The 15235-nt window shown below is 67.5% G+C and overlaps 2 protein-coding genes across 2 annotated transcripts; both read left to right on the plus strand.

The window, feature by feature from the left end:
• The first annotated feature begins 3018 nt into the window (after nt 1-3018).
• NPM2 (nucleophosmin/nucleoplasmin 2) lies at nt 3019-4544 on the plus strand. Its single transcript, XM_075724119.1, has 8 exons — nt 3019-3082; nt 3184-3269; nt 3360-3479; nt 3554-3647; nt 3718-3848; nt 4104-4132; nt 4247-4283; nt 4500-4544. The coding sequence occupies exons 1-8, from the start codon at nt 3019-3021 to the stop codon at nt 4542-4544; spliced, it is 606 nt and encodes a 201-aa protein (XP_075580234.1).
• A 2768-nt stretch (nt 4545-7312) lies between these two features.
• On the plus strand, nt 7313-11610 carry FGF17 (fibroblast growth factor 17). The gene is made up of 4 exons (XM_075724185.1): nt 7313-7342; nt 9474-9618; nt 10774-10880; nt 11305-11610. The coding sequence occupies exons 1-4, from the start codon at nt 7322-7324 to the stop codon at nt 11608-11610; spliced, it is 579 nt and encodes a 192-aa protein (XP_075580300.1). The 5' UTR covers nt 7313-7321.
• The last annotated feature ends 3625 nt before the right edge of the window (nt 11611-15235 follow it).

A 15235-nucleotide genomic window follows, 5' to 3' on the forward strand; every position in this document is an offset into this window, starting at 1 on the left:
GCGGCCACGCCCACGCGCGCCTGCGCCCAGGGGGCACCGGGACCGGGGGGGGGGGCGGGGGGGACCGCGGGGTACGGGGGCACCCGGCCGGCGGAGGTGGGACAGGGCGGGCACGGCGACCCGTAGCAAGGCGAGGTGGCCCATGGCACGGCGTGGGGACCCACGGCAGAGCGAACTGGCGAGTGGGAGGGCACGGGGAGCCCGGGCAGGGCGGCCCACGGCAGGGCACGGTGGTGCGTGGCCCACGGCAGGGCACGGTGGCCCGTGGCACGCCAAGGTGGCCCACGGCAGGGCACGGTGGTGCGTGGCGCACGGCAGGGCACGGTGGCCCGTGGCACGCCAAGGTGGCCCACGGCAGGGCACGGTGGTGCGTGGCCCACGGCAGGGCACGGTGGCCCGTGGCACGCCAAGGTGGCCCACGGCAGGGCACAGTGGCCTGTGGCACGCCAAGGTGGCCCACGGCAGGGCACGGTGGCCCGTGGCACGCCAAGGTGGCCCACGGCAGGGCACGGTGGTGCGTGGCGCACGGCAGGGCACGGTGGCCCGTGGCACGCCAAGGCGGCCCACGGCAGGGCACGGTGGTGCGTGGCCCACGGCAGGGCACGGTGGCCCGTGGCACGCCAAGGTGGCCCACGGCAGGGCACGGTGGCGCGTGGCACGCCAAGGTGGCCCACGGCAGGGCACGGTGGCCCGTGGCACGCCAAGGTGGCCCACGGCAGGGCACGGTGGTGCGTGGCGCACGGCAGGGCACGGTGGCCCGTGGCACGCCAAGGCGGCCCACGGCAGGGCACGGTGGTGCGTGGCCCACGGCAGGGCACGGTGGCCCGTGGCACGCCAAGGCGGCCCACGGCAGGGCACGGTGGTGCGTGGCCCACGGCAGGGCACGGTGGCCCGTGGCACGCCAAGGCGGCCCACGGCAGGGCACGGTGGTGCGTGGCCCACGGCAGGGCACGGTGGCCCGTGGCACGCCAAGGCGGCCCACGGCAGGGCACGGTGGTGCGTGGCCCACGGCAGGGCACGGTGGCCCGTGGCACGCCAAGGTGGCCCACGGCAGGGCACGGTGGCCCGTGGCACGCCAAGGCGGCCCACGGCAGGGCACAGTGGTGCGGGGCACATGGCAGGGCACGGTGGCCTGTGGCACGTCAAGGTGGCCCACGGCAGGGCACGGTGGTGTGGGGCCCATGGCAGGGCACGGTGGCCCGTGGCACACAGCAGGGCGTAGTGGCACGTGGGGGCACATGGCAGGGCACGGTGGTGTGTGGGGCACACGGCAGGGCACGGTGGCCTGTGGCACGCCAAGGTGGCACGTGGCAGGGCACGGTGGCCCGTAGCACACCAGGGTGGCACATGGCAGGACATGGTGGCCCATGGCACGCCAAGGTGGCACATGGCAGGGCATGGTGGCCCGTGGCATATGGCAGGGCATGGTGGTGCGTGGGGGCACACGGCAGGGCATGGTGGCCCGTGGCACGCCAAGGTGGCACATGGCAGGGCATGGTCACCCATGGCACACCAGGGTGGCCCACAGCAGGGCACAGTGACCTGTGGCACACCAGGGTGGCACACGGCAGGGCATGGTGACCCATGGCACACAGCAGGGCATGGTGACCCGTGGCACACCAGGGTGGCACACGGCAGGGCATGGTGACCCGCGGCACACAGCAGGGCACAGTGACCTGTGGCACACCAGGGTGACACATGACAGGGCACGGTGACCCATGGCACACCAGAGTGGCACACGGCAGGGCACGGTGACCCGTGGCACACCACGGTGGCACACGGCAGAGCACGGTGACCCGTGGCACATGGCAGGGCACGGTGACCCGTGGCACACCAGAGTGGCACACGGCAGGGCACGGTGACCCGTGGCACACCACGGTGGCACACGGCAGGGCACGGTGACCCGCGGCACATGACAGGGCACGGTGACCCGTGGCACACCAGAGTGGCACACGGCAGGGCACGGTGACCCGTGGCACACCACGGTGGCACACGGCAGGGCACGGTGACCCGCGGCACATGACAGGGCACGGTGACCCGCGGCACATGACAGGGCACGGTGACCCATGGCACACCAGAGTGGCACACGGCAGGGCACGGTGACCCGTGGCACACCACGGTGGCACACGGCAGGGCATGGTGACCCGCGGCACACGGCAGGGCACGGTGACCCGTGGCACACCAGAGTGGCACACGGCAGGGCACGGTGACCCGTGGCACACCAGGGTGGCCCACGGCAGGACCCCAGCGCTGCAGCCGGCTGGGTCCCCGCTCAGCAGAGCCCCCCGGCACCGCAGAGCTCCCGGGCGCCCGGCGGCGCAGGCAGCGGTGCCACGGCTGGCACTGCAGACCCCGACGTGGGGCCGTGTCCCATCTCTGTGCCCACACCAGTGGCTCCCTGGGGCAGCGGGGGGACACCGGGCCCCCCTTGACCCCCTCACCCACCACCCCGCTGCAGGCTGGGGCTCCCTGGGGACGCTCGGGGTACGAGGCTGACGCTTCTGCCGCAGCTTTTGGGGTGGGGGGTGCCCCTGCCTGGCACTGCAGCACCGGGGTGCTCCGGGACCGGGGGACACGGGGGCTCAGCAGGGACCCCACCTCCTGGGGTGGGATCAAGGGGCCCCCTCTGCTTGAGAGCTGTGGTGTGGGGCAGGGCTCCAGGCTGGGGGTCACACACCTGGGGGCTTTAATTGCCCCTAATTAAAGGGCTGGGGTGCTGATTGGGGGGGTGGGGGGGGCTCTGCCTCTATAAGCTGCCGGGGTGCGGGGGCTGCTGGGGTGTTTGGAGGCTGGAAATTAAATCAGGTGTCTGGGTGGGGAGGTTTTTTTAATGCAGCGTTAGTAACCAGCTGCATCGCTTCTGGGGCTGGGGTCTTGGGGGAGCACAAGGGGTGACATGCCCCGGCTGGCCCCGAGCCTCTGCCTGCAGCTGGTGTGGGGCTGGGGGGGTCCCACAGCTTGGGGGGAGCCCCATAGAATAGCGCTGTGTGCTTCCCCAGGCCGAGGGATCCCGGAGCCATGTCGCTTACGGACAGCATCGACACCGACAGCAGATCTGAGAAGCCCGTGTCCCTGATCTGGGGTGAGGCACGGGGTTGTCATCCCCCCTGCAGCATCCCTATGGGGCTGGAGGCTGCACCCCCTCCCCCCCGGCCCCCCACCCTGACCCCCACCTGTCCGCAGGGTGTGAGCTGAGCAGGGCGCAGGACTCCTACACCTTCCAGGTGCCGGAGGAATGGCAGTGCGAGCAGCAGCTGGCCCTGCGGACGGTAGGTGGTCCCGGACTCCCCCAAACGCCGGGGGTCCCAGACGTGGGGTGCGCAGGGGACACGGGGCGACGCTCTCCTCGCTCCCTAAAGGTCTGCGTGGGGGAGATGGCGCGGGATGAGTTCCACGTGGTGGAGATCGTGCCAGCCGAGGAGGGCAACGCTCGCGCCCCGGTGCCCATCGCCACGCTGAAGCCCTCCGTGCTGCCCACGGTGAGTGCCCAGCACGGGGGCTGTGGCCGGTGGGTGCTGTCACCCGTGGGTGCTGTCACCCTCCCCTCTTCCAGGCCACGCTGGTGGGAATGGAGCTGACGCCGCCGGTCACCTTCCGCCTGAGAGCCGGCTCCGGCCCCATCTACATCAGCGGGCAGCACGTCTCCAGTAAGTACCGGGGTGCTGCCGCCCTGTAACCCCTCGCCGGGAGCGGGGGCTCAGCCCGCCTCTCCCGCAGTGATGCCCAACCTGTCCTGGGATGAGAAGGAGGAAGAGGAAGGGGAGGATGCTGAGGAAGAGGAGCTAGTGGAGGAGTCCCCTGAGAAGCCCCCCAAGGGCCAAGCTGCCAGGAAGGGCAGCGCTGCCAAGGTGAGCGCCCCTGGGCCGGGGGTGCGGTGAGCGGAGGGGTCCCTGTGCTGGGGGTGCAGCCCCTCTGCTGGGAGCTTCCCCGTGCCCTGACCCCAGGGATGGGCGGCTCCGCGCTCCCACCCAGACCCAAACTGTAACGGGGCTGAGCCGTGACCTTCCTCCCTCGGGGAGGAAGAGTCACGGGCTCCGTAGAGAGTCCCCATCCCGCCTGTGCGTGCCTGGCCCTGCGTCTACATCTTCCTCTCTCTCCCCTAGAAGAGGAGGCTGGAGAAGGAGGATGAGCTGTGAGTATGATGGAGGGAAATGCATCCACCAGCCCTGCCACGGAGCAGCGGATTGCCCCACGCTGCCGGGACCCTGCACCCCAAATCCCAGCCCTCCCCTTCTCTCCCAAGCAGGAGTGATGTCTCCCCCGAGGATCCCCTTCCCGGCGAGGCAGGGGCTGGCCGGGGTCTCCCTCTGCATCCCCCACTTGCCGGTGGCAGCCAGGCATGTGGGCTGATCAGGACTGGGGGGGTCTTGGGGAGGGAAAGGGGCTGATGTGTGATGCTAATCAGCTGCTGAACCCAAAAATGGGGGAGAAACAGAGGGCCTGGCTGGCTGTGCCCGGGCTGGGGGGCCCTGTGCTCAGCCACGGCCCCATCCCTGCAGGGGAGAGGAGTTGGCCGGGGCAGGAAGGCAGCGGTGAAGAAGTAGCAGGAGCTGCAGCGGAGCCTGGCCAGGTACGGGGCAGCGGGGTGCGAGGGTCCCGACGGGGCTGGGAGGGGGTCTGTGCGTGCCCCCCATCTTATGGCTGAGTGGGGCTGGGGAGGACCTGGCCCCAAAGCCCGGGATGCCTGTGGGTAAGACTCTTTCTCCTTCCCTTCCAGGTGCAGAAGAGCCTGGAAAGCTGCTGGTTTGGTGTTACCCTTCCCCAATAAAGGATATTTTGCACTCCCGGCTCTCCCCGTCGGGGATGGAGGGGTTGGCGGGGGTGCGGGGGAGCATCCCCCAGCATCCTCCTGCCTCCCACCCCGGGCTGCGAGGACCCTCGTGCCCGCTGCCCTGGCCATGGCGTGCTGCCCACCCTGGCAGCATCCTTCCCCTCGGGCTGGGGGACGCCGGCGGCAGCCCCCCTCCTCGCCGTCCGGCGCGGGGTAACAAGTGTTGCTTGTGAATAGGAGACAAAGGGGGATTACCGAGCAGCAGGGAGATGATTATAACCCATTGACCTGGCCTTGGTCTGCAGGCAGCAGGTATTTGTGGAGGGTCCGGTGCCCCTCGGGAGCGCGCGGGGGACTGCTGTGTCTCAGATTGGCTCCGAGAGGGGAGCCGAGCCCGCCACAAAGGCCGGCTTTAGTCTGCTCCAGGTGTGGGGCAGGAGGGCTGAGCCCCCGGGGGCTGCCGGGGCTTGGGGGGGGGGACCCGGGGCCAGGTCAGTCCCCAGCCGCGGGGAGCGGGATGCAAGGATGGGGCTGGGGCAGCTGCCGGGCTGGGGATGGGGGGGTCAGGGGGTGCCCTCGCAGGGCGCGGACCCCGGAGGCTCTGGCCTGCGAGGGCCACACGCAGAAGGCTTTGACAGGCAGCTCTGTCCCTTCGGCCTTTCTTCGCCTCGCAGGGGCTGCTTGCACAAGCCAGCCCCCCCACCGCTGCGCTGACGGCTCCCCGGGACCCTCTGCCCCGAGCCTGGGGGGGACAGGCCAGGCGCGATGACGGCTCCGGGGCCATCAATCATCCCCTGCGGCTGGAGGGGCCGAGGCACAGCCCTGCCCTGCGGCCCCCGAGGGATGCTGAGCCCCGGGATGGGATGGGACGGGGACCCCTGAGCTGGGGGATGCCACGCTCGTGGTTATTGGGGGCTGCAGACTGTGTTTCAGACCGAATTCCTGGCCCAGGAGGTGAGAAGGCATCAGGGGAGGTCTAATTTGGGTCGTTAGCACTGAATCAGGCCCCACACCCTCCTGCAGCTGGGGGTGCAGGTACCCTGCTGATCTCCATCATGCCTTTCCCACATTGCCCCTCGCGCTGGTGGGGAAACTGAGGCACAAGCGTGGAGGCAAGCGGTTTCTGTGCTAAACCCCTCAATCCCGTGGGTTCTCCCGTCTGGGACACCCCACAGGGGTGTTTTACCCCCCGGGGCATTACCCCAGCTCCCTGCCAGGCTATTTATAAGGCACTTAGCACCTCCCTGGCCGAGCAAACGGAGCGTGGAGGGATGCACAGCCCCCAGATGGGGCTGGGGCAAGGGGGGAGCTGCGGCAGAGACCCCCAACACTAAACCAGCCAGTTAAACAAACCCCTCCCCCCGGCGCTTTTTCTCTGCGTGATGCCCAGACCAGGGCCATGCCTGGTACCTTGGCGTAAAGGAGGGTGGCAAAAAGCATCCTCCGTGCCAGCACATCCCTCCCCGAGGCCTGGCACGGATCTCGCAGCGGCGGGGGCTTTTCCCACCCTTGGTCCCATCGCCATGCCCCATGGCATCATCCCCCCCCATCTCCCAACCCCGGCATCCTCCCTTCCGCCGGGCGAGGCGGGGGGCTTCGCCACCCCCGGCCATGGGGACACCCCGAGCGCGGCTGAGCCTCCTCCCCGCCTCCCCCGTCCCCTCCTCCTGCCCCGGCCCCCGCTAAGTCCGATCCTCCTTCCCTCCGCAGCGCCGGCTGCCTCCCGGGAGAGGGTTCGGCCCCTCTTTGCACGGGCTCTCCCCACCTTTAAAGGCCGCCGCTTCGCGCGTCGCCCACCCGCCTCCCATCGCCAGCCCGGGATTGGGAGGGTGCTGCCGGCTCGATGGAGCGGGGGGCTGCGGGTGCTGCCCTTGAGGGTGGGCAGCCCTGCCTGGCTCGCAGCCGCCTTTCCCGCTAGCCGCCGCCGGAGGAAGATGCAAACCGGGGACTAGCCCAAGGGTGGGAGGCTGATGGGGTGGGGACGCAGGGGGCAGGATGGATCTGGATGCCCCCGAGGAATAGGACGCGCAGCCCCCAGGGCCGGAGGAGGAGAGGACCCGATCCCGGCTGCCTCCCCCATGCTCCGTCGTCGCTGCTGCTCCGGAGACGTTGGCATCGCACGTGGGCTCGCCGGTGCGGCCGCAGCCTGGGTTTCACCTGGTTTTTCCCTCGCCCGCCCCGAGCGCGGGGATCACCCCAGGAAGGAGGGGACAGGCTGCTCCTTGGCTTTCCCTGCCCCGGCGGGGATGTGCCGGTGGTGAGGGAGGGCAGGTTTGCAGAGAGCCCGCGGCGGTGCCTTCGGTTCATGCCGGTGTCTGGGGGGCTTCGGCGAGCGCCATGCAGCCCATCAGCCTGCAGAACCTCTCCATGTAAGCCCCGCGTGCCACTTGTTGCAATTCTCTGCAACCCGGGTTTATCAGTAGTTTATTCTTAGCGCCGTTAGACGCGGCTATTCCTCGCGGTGGGGGGGGATAAATCCTAACCCCAAGCAAACACCCTGGTTTTCTCCTTTTCTCTTTTGTCTCCTGCCGCAGATGTTTCCAGCTCCTCATGTTCTCCTGTCAGACCCAGGTACGTGGATCTGTTGTACTAACCCTGCGGCACATCTGGCTGCAGCCGTGGAGCTGCGCCGGGCGAAGGCACCCGCTCTGCCATCCGCCGAGCTAACCGGTTGCTTCGGGGATGTCCTTTGCACTGGCGGGGGGCTTTCGGGGCGGGGGGGGGGGGCCGGCGCATGCCCACCCCAAGCCGTACCCAGCTCCGGGCAGGGGAACGATGCTGCGAAGCTGCCCGCGGGGCTGGGTCCCCACCGGAGCCGGCCGTGCCCATTGGCGCCGGCATCGGGGGCTGCAACGGGCCAGCACTGGGGTGCGGGTGGCCAGGAGGCGCGTCCTCCCCGGACCCCTCCGGAGGGCCCAGGCAAGGTCAGCGGGGAAGCCCTCCCGGGGCAGGCGATACATTTCTTGCAGGCTTGCTCGGGGAGCGACGTGCCAAGTCCGTCAGCCTTGAGCCCTCGGGGCCGGGCTCTGCCCTCGCCCCCCGCCGAGGCCGGCTGCCGAGGGGGTTAACGGGGCAGAGCGGGGCTCTGGTCCCCCCCGGCAGCGGGGTGGTGTGAGGTTCGACACCCCCCTCCCCTCTCTCCCACCCCCCCCCACCCTCTCAGGCTGCACCGTCCCTTTTTGTGCGCTTTAGAAAGGCAGCGGCTATTAAAATGCACTGTTCCATATCAGCACCCTCTGCTCCAGAGCCCGAACAAAACCCCCGTAGCTGCCGGCCCCAGCAGCCTTAACACGCACTCAGAACCTTTTTTCTTCCCCCCCCCCCCCCCCTTTTTTTTTTCCCAAGATAAATGCTTTTATTTCTTTGAAAATGAGAGGGGAAGGGAACCGCCTTTGATGGAGAGGGGCCACCCCCCCCCACAGCCCACCTCCTCGCCCAGCCCCAAAGGCTTTAAAGTGGATCCTGGCAGGAAATGAGTCCCCAGGCGGACACAAAGGTGGTGGGGAGTTGGGGGGTGCATGGGGGGCAGGCAGTGCCCCCCACCATCCCGCTGCTCCCCCGGGGCCGGGTGCCCTCGTGCCGGGCTTTCGCGCCCAGCGAGGCGATGCCGCAGCCCGGGAGGGATGCAGGCGGCGGGTCCCGTGCGCCCGGCTGACGCTGCGCACCCCGAACCGGGCAGCCAGACCCCAAATGCTCCCTGGGTCTCCCCATGGGATGAGCTCCCGGGGTGCATCCCCCTGCCCGCAGCCCTTTTGGAGGTGGGTTTTGGGGTCGGCTCGGCCGGGGCCGGGGTCCCTTGGGCGGCTCAGCCGGCTGCGGTGCTGCCGCGAGCCCCGGCTGCCCGCTTGCACGGCGATGAAACCAACTTTTCTCTTAAGACGTGTGTTGAGAGGCACTGGCTGGAGCCCGGCGCGGGGACGGGGGCCGAGCACCAGCGCTAATCCCCCCCCTCCCCAGCGCATCCGCAGTCATCAGCTGCCGTTTTCCATGCAATAACCCTCGTGTGTCAGGGCTGTTCCGTTAGCGTAAGCCACAGAGCTGGTTGGGGTCTGCAAGTTGGGTTTGGTTTTTTTTTTTTTTTCCTCTCCGGCCCCAGGGCTGCTGCACGCTCAGGGGGGACCGGGAGGGGACGGCTCTGCTCCTGGGACACCCAGCCCAGCTTTAGGTGGGGCTCACCCATCACCAGGGTCCCAGCGGGCGTTTTGCAAGCGCCTTGCATCCCAGCCTGCCCTCGGTACCTGCCCGGGAGCCGAGGGTGCTGCCCGAGCAAGGAGATGCTGCTCGGTCTGGCCCCGGGGCATGGCTGGGAGCAGCAGCTTGACCCCGCTCCCGAGGGATCTGTCGGCTGCACCTGGAGGCGAGCATCCTTCCCCGGCGTACTCCTCACGCATGGGTTGCAAAGCAACACCTCTCCCTCTTCCTGCCCGCGACGCCGGTCGCTCTCAGGTCCGAAGCGTCTGCTCGGTGCCTTCGTCGCTGCTGGAAGGGGACCAGCGTGGCTGGCGAGGGCTGGGAGCTCGCCCTCGCCCGCGGACGGGGGTGGCGGGTGGGTCTCCGTGCCCCCTGGGGGCCAGCCCCAGCCCTCCCGCCCCGCCGGGCTCGCCGCTCCGTCCCCTTGCCGTCGGCTGTCCAAAACAAATTGATTTTATTTTTCCCTTTGTAAACAAAGGGGGAGAATCAACCGTCTCCTAATTTTAACCAGTACGTGAGGGACCAGGGTGCCATGACCGACCAGCTGAGCCGACGGCAGATCAGGGAGTACCAGCTCTACAGCCGGACCAGCGGCAAGCACGTCCAGGTGAACGGCAAAAGGATCACCGCCACTGCCGAGGACGGCAACAAGTTCGGTAAGAGGCCGGGGCCCCCCTGGGAGGGGTTTATCCGCAGCCGGGGACAGCCGTGCTCATGGAAGGGCTGGAAAAGGCTGGGGAAATGCTTCTTCCCGGAGGAGCTTTGCAGGAATGGGGGGCGCGGGGAAGTTTTAATTGCCCCGGCTGGCTGGTTTTATACCCAAAAAATTTTTATACCCAAAAAATTTTTATACCCAAAAATCCCTTAAATAAATCCCACGAGGGCACGGCTGCCAGCCAGCCAACCCTGACCTCAAAACCTCCAAAATCATGCACTTCTCTGATACCATGCAGCATTTATAAGCCCTATATTTAGGGTTTTTGCTTTCTAATCTCTTCCTGGAGTGAAACAGGCAGCTTTTCCTGGAGGAGAATCACCCGATCCCAGCATCAGCCTCTTAAATATCCATCCGGGGTGGGCACCACGGGCAGAGCCCACCCCGGCCGCATCACCTTTCCCAATGGGTTTGGCCAGGGACCCCCAGCCCTGACGCCGGGCTGATGGGCATCGCAGCCCCTCAAAGGCCAGGCTGGCATCCCCGGCATCGAAAAGCTTCGGGAAAGGTTTTTCAAAGCCTGGTGACCAGCGAGGCTGACTCGCCACCTTTCCAGGTCTTTCCCCGAATTCTCCCTGCTGGCTCGGGCTGTCGGGAGCGCAAGGCCCGCCAGGGTCATTGGTTTCGGTGTCAGCTCCCAACCTTTGCAGCCACCGCTGTGTTGTAGAGAGACAATGAGGAGGAGGATAATTAACCCACCGGGTGCTGGACTCGGTCTAGCCCTGCAGAACCCATTGAATCGGCGACAATGTGGATGCGCCGGGCGGGGACGGGGGGAGGAAGGGGCCACTGCTCTCCCCAGCGCCTTCATCAAACGCCCGGTTTGACTCTGCTGGGTTTTAACAAAGGCTCTTTAGCATCATGGCCGGGGAGCGTCCCCCGGCAAGGGCTGCCCTGCCCCGGCTGCGGGGGCTCGCCGTCCTCCCGGCCCCACCGGTGACGGGCAGGGTGGGATGCTGGGGGGTGAGACGGAGGCAGGGAGAAGGGGACGGGGGTGGTTTGGGTGCCAGGTGGGTACGGGTGCCAGGTGGTTGGGTGCTCGTGGGGGGTGCCACGGCCCCCGTGGGACACTTCCCCCTTGCTCCCTTCCTCGCAGCCAAGCTCATCGTGGAGACGGACACCTTCGGGAGCCGCGTCCGCATCAAGGGGGCTGAGAGCGAGAAGTACATCTGCATGAGCAAGCGGGGCAAGCTCATCGGGAAAGTGAGTCCTGGCCCCCACGGTGCTCGCCCTCCATCTGCCCCCGGTCCCGGAGCTCAGCCCGGGCATGCCGCTGAGCAGCCGGAGCCGGGATGCTCATCCAGGCTGGTCCCCGTGTCCCCAGTCACAGAGGCCGTGTTGGTGCAGTGGGGGGGCTCTCCCTGGCCCCCCAAAAGCTGCCAGTCCCCCTTCTCCTCCAGCAGCACCCGTGCTGCTCAGCCCGGCTCCTGCAAGGAGAAGCCCCCAGGGAGCTGGTCCTGGGGTCGGTGCCACGGTGAACGTGGCGGGGATGGGGTGGCAGAGGGGTGGCAGCACCTTGGGGGTCCCATCCCCAAGCCCCCGATCCCATCCCTGCGCCCCCAGCCCCATCCCTGCGCCCCCAGCCCCATCCCCGCGGGCGCTCAGTGCCCCTCTCCTCCTCCCGCAGCCCAACGGCAAGAGCAAGGACTGCATCTTCACGGAGATCGTGCTGGAGAACAACTACACAGCTTTCCAAAACGCCCGCTACGAGGGGTGGTACATGGCCTTCACCCGCAAGGGCCGGCCCCGCAAAGCCTCCCGCAGCCGCCAGAACCAGCGGGAAGCCCACTTCATCAAGCGCCTGTACCGCGGGCAGCTGCCCTTCCCCAACAACGCCGAGCGGCAGAAGCAGTTCGAGTTCGTCGGCTCGTCCTCCCCGACCCGCCGCACCCGCCGCACCCGCCGCACCCGCGCCCCTCACCCACGCACGTAATGCCCCGGATTCGTCCCCCGCACCGGGCCCTGCCCTCTTCATCCTCACAGCCTTCGGCCTCGCCAGACTCTGCCCCTTTTCCCGGCACCCTCCAGCACTGTTTCTTCCCCGCTGCTTTTCCTAAAGATGCTCTATTTTTATACTCCTCTCGGGCACCGCGAGCAGGTTGGGGAGCGCGCGCTTTGGGCACGGTCACCGGTGTCCATAGCCCCACGCTGGGCTCCCTTCCTCCCTGGAGCATCCCGTGGTGCCCACCTTCACCACCCACTACCTTTGGCAAACCCTCGCAGACTTGTCCCCACGCTGGGACCCCCGGCCCCGTTCCGGTCCCCGCAGGCATCCCTCTCGGTGCCAGGGATGGATGGGACCAGCCGTGAGACTGCAGGATGTCCCCACCCCGCGGGGTGCGGAGCCCGTACCCGCCCCCGCGCCTGTGGGACGCTGCGCCCGTCCCCGCGAGGGACGGCGGGGCACGGCGGGCGGCCAGGCGATGGGGAGCGCGGGGTGCTGTTCTGTCCGTCCATCTGTCTGTGCGGCTCTAGAGGGGAGACGGGGGTGCCTGGGCACGCAGGCGCCGGGGCCAGCACTTGTATCGCCGCGGCCATGGGGTCTCTGCGTTATTTATTGGAGGGGAAGGTCTGTGCCCTCTCCCGGTGTCACCAGGGTGCCGGCAGCGTGGGGACACGAGTGGGTGCCCACCAGGCTCCGCTGGCCAAAGAGAAAACCGCCTTTAGGTTATTTTTCTAGTCTTTGATGGGTTGGTTGTGTGTTTTTACAAGCTCTGCTGTTTCCTTTACGAGTCAGTTTTAGGCCTAAACAGTTAGACTTTGGAGTTTATTTGTGTAAAGGAGGAAACCCCGAGGCAAATAAAAGCGAGTGTCTAGACTGACGGGGCCTGCGGGAGTTTTCGTTCCGGTGCCGAGGCTTTGCCGCAGGCTTTGTGCCTGCGGGAATCGGGGGGCACCCAGCTCGCCCTTGGCCCCGGGTGTCCTCGCCCAGCCAGGGTGCAAGCACCCAACCTTTGGGGAGGAGGATGAAGGTGGCCGCTGCAGGGGACACCCCGTGTCCCCATCCCTGCCTGTGCCCCCCTGCTCTGTGCCCTGGGGGTGTCCGCTGCATCCCGGCGAACAGGGCATTGCCCCCGGCGTGGTACCCGGTGCGGTACCCGGTGTGGCACCCAGCGTGGCACCCAGGGCCACCAGCTCGCCCACCCCACGGCACCCACCGCTCGGGCTGTCCCCTCGGGCTCGGTGCCCCCAGCCCGTGCCATCCCACCCCCCCCATAATTGCTTTGCCCTCCGACAATGCCCTGGGAGGTGGCAGCCGGACGGCGGGGAGGATGTAATCCCTTCACCGGGCTCACCCAGCCCCTACAAAGCCCCGCCAGCATAATGCAGGGAGGGGGGAGCACGGCTGGGGGGGGCAGCGGGGAGAAAATTATAACAGTTTGAGTTAAATGAAGCTTTAAAGCAGAAGAGAAATGCAACACCCAGCAATTACGGCCGAACAATGCACCCGGCGCTGCCTGCCCAGGTGTGGCAGGCAGGAATTAGCCGAGCGGCCGGGGTAATTTTTTTTTTTCCCCTCCCGTTTCCTTCGGCCCCCACAACCCCGGCTCCTTGTTTCCGCAGGAATTTGAGACATTCTTGAAAGGAGAGGGCTTTGAGAAAGGGGCCGACTGGGTCCGGACCCTCCCTGCCCCCGCCGCCCCCTCCCCAATTTAGCCAAAGCTTCAAAGGTAGAGGAGTTCCCTTTGTGTAATCTCTGCTTTAATTTTTCCCCGTCCCTTTTTTTTACCCCCCCTCCCCTTCTCTTCTCCTTCCCAAGCCCTTCCTCTCTTTTCTTTCAGGGTTTTTCCCCTTCCTCCCCTCTCTTTCTTCTCGACCTCCCGGGATAGAAAGGGCTCGGAAGGGTGAGTCCTTTTTAATTATGGCTGGGGAAGAAAAAAAAAAAAAAAAAAAAGCAAAAAAAAAAAAAACCCTCACACTGCTTCATTCTTGTTTTTTGAGGTGAGACCCGGGGCGGGGGGCGGAGGTGGGGACAGGAATGTTCTCTGTGCAGAAAGTGCACTGGAGGGTGTCTCGCCCTGCCGCAGCGTGCCCAGCCTTTCCCAAGGCTTTGCTCTCCCGCGGGCTGGGGATGCTTGGGGGGGGTTTGGGATGCTTGGGGGGGCTTGGGATGCTTGGGGGGGCTGCGCAGCCAGCGAGGGCAGCTCCCCAGAGCAACCACCTCGCTGCAGGGGCCATGGTGCCAGCCCCCCCAGCTCCGTGGTCCTCGTACCCCGCTGGGTCCCAGCCCTGAGAGAGGGCTCCCGTGGGTCTGGGCATCACTGGGGTGGCAGGGGCTGGGGTCCCCCGGGGCTGGGGGTCCCCTGAGGCACATCCAGGCCAGCCCTCGCAGGGCTGCTGTCACTGGGCTCATGCGGGGCGATGTCCCCTGCAAACCCAGCAGCCTTGCGATGGAGCAGCACGGGCAATTTTGGGTCCGGCAGCTGCCTCGCAGAGGGGCACAGGGGCTGCGTGTCCCCCTCCCCGGGGCTGCGGGAAGGCTCCTCGCCCCCATCCCGCAGGGCAGCGAGGCTGAAGGAGGCTCCTGCACATCCTCCATCGCTCGGCGAGGCCGAAGGAGGCTCCTGCACATCCTCCATCGCTCGGCTCCAGCCGGTTGCGGCGGGAGGCGGTCGCTGTAGCAACGTGCCGTGCGGCGCAGGGGAGGGGATGCTCGGCGCAGGCATGGCTCCCGGCGGACAGGCAGAGCTGCCTGCAGCGGGCCATGGGCTCCTTTGAAGGTAGGGCCCTGCTACCCTCTGCCCCCGCGCCCCAGCAGCCCCCCTGGCAGGGGACTGGCAGCTGCCTGTCCTGGGTCTGGCTTTGAAGGGCATCGCCGGGATGAGGGGTGACCCTGCGGGGCCGGTGGGCGCACGGGGGGCTGTGGCGAGCGTGTCCGGGCTTGGCTTTCGGTGGGTGCACGCGAGAGGGTTCCAGAGCCGGTGTGCGGTGCTGGGCTGGGGCAGGATACATGCGTTTCCAAACTCCTCCCTCCCCCCCGGGGTGCGGGGCTCGTGGCGCGGGGGGCTGAGCCCACAGCGGGTGCCACGGCCGGTTCAGGCACCCGAGCGGCCCCGGGCGCAGGTGGCAGCCGCCGAGCAGCCGCTGCGGTCGTCTTCATGCTTGAGAAACTGGGTTAGCGTGGGGGGGAGGCAGCCGCAGCCTCGATTATTCATGGGCACGGCCCCGGGGGGCTGCTGGAGGGGCTGGGGCCGGTGAAGCCCCTCCAGCGTGGGGTCACAGCGGCATCTTAGGGCCAAGGCGGTGGTGCTCGTGGTCCAACTGAGCCATGCTGGCCCAGGTACCAAAGGGCACAGGGCGTGCACCCCTGGGTGTGCATCCTCCTGGACGTGCACCCCTGGGTGTGCATCCTCCTGGTTGTGCACCCCTGGGTGTGCATTCTCCCAGACGTGCATCCCTGGGTGTGCATCCCTGGTCATGCATTCCCCTGGACATGCATCCCTGGGTGTGCATCCTCCTAGATGTGCATCTCCCTGATTGTGCGTTCCCCTGGACATGCATCCCTGGGTGTGCATCCTCCCGGTTGTGCATCCCTGGTTGAGCATCCTCCCGGACGT

Source organism: Pelecanus crispus, chromosome 21, assembly GCF_030463565.1.
Source record: "Pelecanus crispus isolate bPelCri1 chromosome 21, bPelCri1.pri, whole genome shotgun sequence".
NCBI classification, from domain to species: domain Eukaryota; kingdom Metazoa; phylum Chordata; class Aves; order Pelecaniformes; family Pelecanidae; genus Pelecanus; species Pelecanus crispus.

Excerpts from the sequence above, each read along its gene's own strand:
- NPM2 (XM_075724119.1), top strand. The coding sequence starts at position 3,019 with ATGTCGCTTACGGACAGCATCGACACCGACAGCAGATCTGAGAAGCCC. Across the intron at positions 3,480-3,553 it reads AGCCCTCCGTGCTGCCCACG|GCCACGCTGGTGGGAATGGA; the intron begins GTGAGTGCCCAG and ends CCCCTCTTCCAG. Across the intron at positions 3,849-4,103 it reads GGAAGGGCAGCGCTGCCAAG|AAGAGGAGGCTGGAGAAGGA; the intron begins GTGAGCGCCCCT and ends TCTCTCCCCTAG.
- FGF17 (XM_075724185.1), top strand. The coding sequence starts at position 7,322 with ATGTTCTCCTGTCAGACCCAG. Across the intron at positions 9,619-10,773 it reads CGAGGACGGCAACAAGTTCG|CCAAGCTCATCGTGGAGACG; the intron begins GTAAGAGGCCGG and ends CCTTCCTCGCAG. Across the intron at positions 10,881-11,304 it reads GGGGCAAGCTCATCGGGAAA|CCCAACGGCAAGAGCAAGGA; the intron begins GTGAGTCCTGGC and ends CTCCTCCCGCAG.